Source organism: Lathyrus oleraceus, chromosome 5, assembly GCF_024323335.1.
Source record: "Lathyrus oleraceus cultivar Zhongwan6 chromosome 5, CAAS_Psat_ZW6_1.0, whole genome shotgun sequence".
Classification (NCBI taxonomy): Eukaryota; Viridiplantae; Streptophyta; class Magnoliopsida; order Fabales; family Fabaceae; genus Lathyrus; species Lathyrus oleraceus.
In genome coordinates, this window is record NC_066583.1 from 611758260 (window position 1) to 611763207 (window position 4948).

The following is a 4948-nucleotide window of genomic DNA, read 5'->3' on the forward strand; positions in this document are numbered from 1 at the left end:
TGGAGCGTGAATTATGTGTGGGATAAGTGGAGTCGACTGACCATCTCTTTGTTTTATGTGAAGTAGCTTCAACTGTTTGGTATAGAGTTTTTACGTGCGTAAGGCAGTCTAGGCCTTTGCCGAAATCGATTTTAGGGGTGTTTGAGTTATTGCAGGGTCTAGGTCCTAGGAAATAGGTGTCTTTAGGCTTGGTCTTGATCTAGAATTTCGTGGTCTGGAAGATTTGGAAATTTTGTAATAAAGTAATTTTTTTTAGAAAAGCTTGACAGGTAATCATTGGATGAGTATGATTATTAGCTTTGCGTGGAAGTGGGTTAATGCCCATGCTTCAGACTTTGTAATTTCGTTTGTTGACTAGGAGTGAGATCCGATCAAGTGACTAGGAATTTAGGAGTGCACTAGGTGGTCAACTTTTGTTCTCTTGTTTTATGCAGGTGGTTTTGTCTACCTCCATTCAGCTTGCTCTTTCTGAAGTTTTGTTTGCATCCGAGTAGTCAGGATAGAATGGACTAATGGGCTACTTAGCTTATGTTTATTTTTCTTGTGTTTGATTGATTTTGCTTTTCTTTTTTGTTTCTCGGCTGAGAGTTATCGAGACTTCTTGTCTTGCGCATTTTGGGTGCTCTTTACTCCTTTTATTTTATGTTGTAACTCTTAATTTTCTCTCTCTTTAACAAGTGATTTCTACTTTACTATTAAAAAAAACATAAACACACATATCATCCCCAAACCACCACTTCAAATAGATTTAACAAACTCATACTACACAATACTATCTTCCCAAACACAATAGTAAATTATCTTTCCACTCTAAGAGAGAGAAGGAATTATTCAACATATTGAATACTAAACAAACTCGATATATAATCAAAATCACCCTTATCACTAAACTCCTTAAGTCTAAAATTATCAAAAGTATTAATTACTTGTTAAAATAAGTCTAAAATTATCAAAAGTATTAATTACTTGTTAAAAAATGCTTGAGAGATAATCTTAACATACTTGAATAACATATCAAATTATTAATTGGTTTAAAATGACTTACTACTCTTTTCGTCTCATAAAAAATATGATATTTGAGTAATGCACGGTTCTTAAAAAATTGATTAAATATATTAATTTTAGTGATAAAATTGATATCATTTATTAGAATATTCTTATTAATTATAGTTAATAGAATAATTAAACAAAGTAAAAATTAATAAATATATATATATATAGTAGTAAAAAATAATAATAAATACTACAATACTATTATAGATGCACTAGAAGTTGAAGCTGTACAAGTACCAAGTCTAACTCAAACCATGTAAAGTTAGAACTGTCTTATATAGCAGCTCATATCATATCATGTGATAAACTCAGTATAATTACACTCTTACTTATTATTACCTAGGTATATATACCATAGTACGTATAGCATATATAGTAGTAGTATATATATATGGAGTGAAAACGAGAGACAGAGAGAGAAAGAAATACGTGGTCCATCATACTAGTCTATGGCTGACTGACTGACACTCACAGTCACAGCAGCCGTGTTGATAATTAGAAGAGAACAGATCCAGCGGGCAACAACTCTTTCTTTTATCATTCTCTCTTCTCTCTCTCTCTTTTGCTTCCTGCTACCTCCTCAATATACTCTCATCAACTATATTCAGTTAATCTCTCTCAAGCTTAGCTTCTTCTGCTACCTGCAATTCACATGTAACATCAATTTCAACTTCTTAAACTTATAGTCTAGTAATAGTACTAGTACTATACTTTCTTGTCTCAATTACTACATATACTTCAATAACTATTATTTTGATTTTGTAGAGCTTCTATATTTCAAAGATGATGTCTGATGAAGCTGTTTCTGTTCCTTCCAACCTCATCAGAAGCACCTCAAACTCAAACTCAAACCCTAATCCTCCTAACCCTAATAAGAGAAAAAGAAGTCTACCAGGAACACCAGGCAAGTTCATCTCTATATTACCATAGTTTTTAATATTAATTATTATGTTAAAAACACTAATTAATATGAGCATGTTACCACTTACAGATCCGGCTTCAGAAGTGATTGCTCTATCACCAAAGTCACTGATGACGACAAACCGTTTCATCTGCGAAGTATGCAACAAGGGTTTCAAGAGAGACCAAAACCTGCAGCTACATCTGCGAGGCCACAATCTTCCATGGAAGCTTAAGCAGAGAAACCATCAGGAGGTTGTAAGGAAGAAGGTGTACGTGTGTCCAGAGAAGAGCTGTGTGCACCATGACCCTAGTAGAGCTTTAGGTGACTTAACAGGGATAAAAAAGCACTTTAGTAGAAAGCACGGTGAGAAGAAGTGGAAGTGTGATAAGTGTTCTAAGAAATATGCAGTTCAATCTGATTGGAAGGCTCATAGTAAGATTTGTGGTACTAGAGAGTACAGATGTGACTGTGGCACATTATTCTCCAGGTATAATACATACCCACCATTTAATGCATGTTTGAAAAAACGAAATCATATTGAACAATAACACTATTAATACTTGAAAGTGTCTTTATTCTTCACTAAAACCATCGTGGAAAATGTGATTTTGCCAACTGTTCATCTAAACATGGACTTAATAAGTCTAATGCACAAGTTTAACTTTCTCAATACTAATGAAGTAGATTATAATCTTTATATTATATTCACTTTATATAATTAAGTTTATTGCTTTAATTCTTGGCATTGCAATGCATTGATCTTGTTCATCCTCAAAAATGCAGTTTTTTTTGTGAACTTCACCGCGATAAATCGTGATTCTAGCTGTCAAATTCAATGTTAATTCAAACATGTATGAATTCTTTGAGACTATGATAGGATAGGACCACTAAATTGTTAATCATTTTGTTGTGTGACAATTGATAAATCAGGAAGGACAGTTTCTTAACGCATAGAGCCTTTTGTGAATCCTTGGTGGAAAGAAGTGCAAGAATAGGTTCAGCTCCAGCAGTTTTATCCAACTTTGGAAACAATCTTTTGATCAACACTCAAGCTCAAGCTCAAGCACCAAGAGTTCCTCATGGTTTATTTGGGCTTAATCAGGAATTCGGTGGACCAATCCCAGAACAATTCATGGGAAACTTTCTCAATAATAATCCTCATCATCATCAGATTAACATCCCTCATCATAATTATCTTCCAAGCAACACCACTACTACAACTAGTGTATTCTCATCATCAGAAGCAAACTCTGATTTAGAATTACTTCAGACAAACATGAACACATTCGGTTCAATACCAAATGGACAGTGGATGAATTACCGTTACACCGATCAACAAGAAGTATCCATGCCTATGCTTACCCAAGGAGTACTCAAGCTAGAACAAGAAGACAACAACAAAATGAATGATTTGTCTCATTTGTATTATCAGAACCAAGTACAAGGAGGTCCAAGTCACATGTCAATGGAATCTCAATCCACAACTAGAAACGTGAACAATGGTTATAATTCTGCACCTCCCAACATTGTTGAAATTAAGAAACTGTTCAAGCAAGGAAACCATGCAGGAAATATGAATGAAGATCAACTAAGCTTAACTAGAGATTTCCTTGGAGTTGGAGATGATTCATTGAAGAAACCCTTGTTGCAACAAGAGGTCCCTAGGTTCAATCCAATAGGACCTGTCATGAACATGCAAAATGATCAGTTTGGTGGACACTATTGATGATAGAAAAATAGTTAGCAATGTGAACTATATATGAATTTTACTGAAGTAGTGAAGCTGTAAGATATTATATACAATACATATATATCATGCAGCAACAGATAAATACAATGCTCGTGACACTATACTCTCGGATTCAGAGGCATGCACAGTATATAGTGAGATATCATATCATTAGAGTTCACGTGAAATGATAATCGTAGAGAAATCCCGTGAGGGAGGTAGGGGCCATTGCATCTTGATCGTAAGAGACAAACAGTATACAATCTCTCTCTCTCTCTCTTTCTTTTTTATTTATTTCTTAAATTATCTCTTCTTATATAGTTGATAATTATAATGTAGGGCATATAGAACTTGAAACAGAAATAACGCGTTATAGTTATAGAACTTTACAGTGTCAGATATGGGAGCAATGGCTGGCGGCTATGGCCTACTTCATTTGTTTTTAGCAGAACCTTTCTGCTGTGGAAACCGTGAACTTGAAGTATAGCTCCCCACTAAGATAAATACTTTTTCCAAAAACCAAAAGATCGGCTCAAAATTGCGGACCTAATCCCTCAAAGTTAATGAAATCTATTTTAATAGGACTCTTGTGTAAGCCTTAAAATCTCTTTAAGTGGAAAATTATGAAAGAATTTGTTTGGCCAACAATGCCACACCTGGATTGCAAGGCGGGCGGGTGCCTTAAAATTTCAAGTGAATTTCGATTTTGCATTATCTATGAGGTGGAATCATGCCTAGATTAGCTTTATTATATATAGTTGGTCTTAACTTCGGATAAAATGAGAGAGTTATGTTAGGCGGTCGATATCTAATATAAAACTTTGTCGAATCTCTATGACATGGTTCAACTATGAAATAATGTAAATGCTAGGTCGTTGCTCGTAAGCAACATGATATATGACTCAAGTACAATGTCAAAAGAAATAGGGCCGCTGCATCGTTGTTGGTGGATATGTGTGTGTGTGTGTGTGTGTGTGTGTGTGAGAGAGAGAGAGAGAGAGAGAGAGAGAAGTTTCTAACAACCTCTAATAGAAAATTGATTACTCTTTTGAAATCGGTTACAAATGAACTTAGACAGAGTTTATATTCTAACAGAGTCTCTTAAATGAAACTCAAATGCAAAACCAAATTAAATGCAAATTAAGTGAATCTGAATTATAATCTAACATCATCCCTTAATTCATATTCAACTAGTCAAAATCAACAACACCAATTTCATCCCTTAACTAGATAAATTGTCCAGTCTTGATTGCTTTGGTCAG

At 34.4% G+C, this 4948-nt stretch overlaps 1 protein-coding gene across 1 annotated transcript; it reads left to right on the forward strand.

Annotated features, from left to right (window-relative positions):
• Positions 1-1459: 1459 nt before the first annotated feature.
• LOC127087024 (zinc finger protein BALDIBIS) lies at positions 1460-3808 on the forward strand. Its single transcript, XM_051027860.1, has 4 exons — positions 1460-1707; positions 1819-1957; positions 2045-2444; positions 2888-3808. Exons 2-4 carry the CDS (start codon positions 1837-1839, stop codon positions 3681-3683), a joined length of 1317 nt encoding a protein of 438 aa, XP_050883817.1. The 5' UTR covers positions 1460-1707; positions 1819-1836; the 3' UTR covers positions 3684-3808.
• The last annotated feature ends 1140 nt before the right edge of the window (positions 3809-4948 follow it).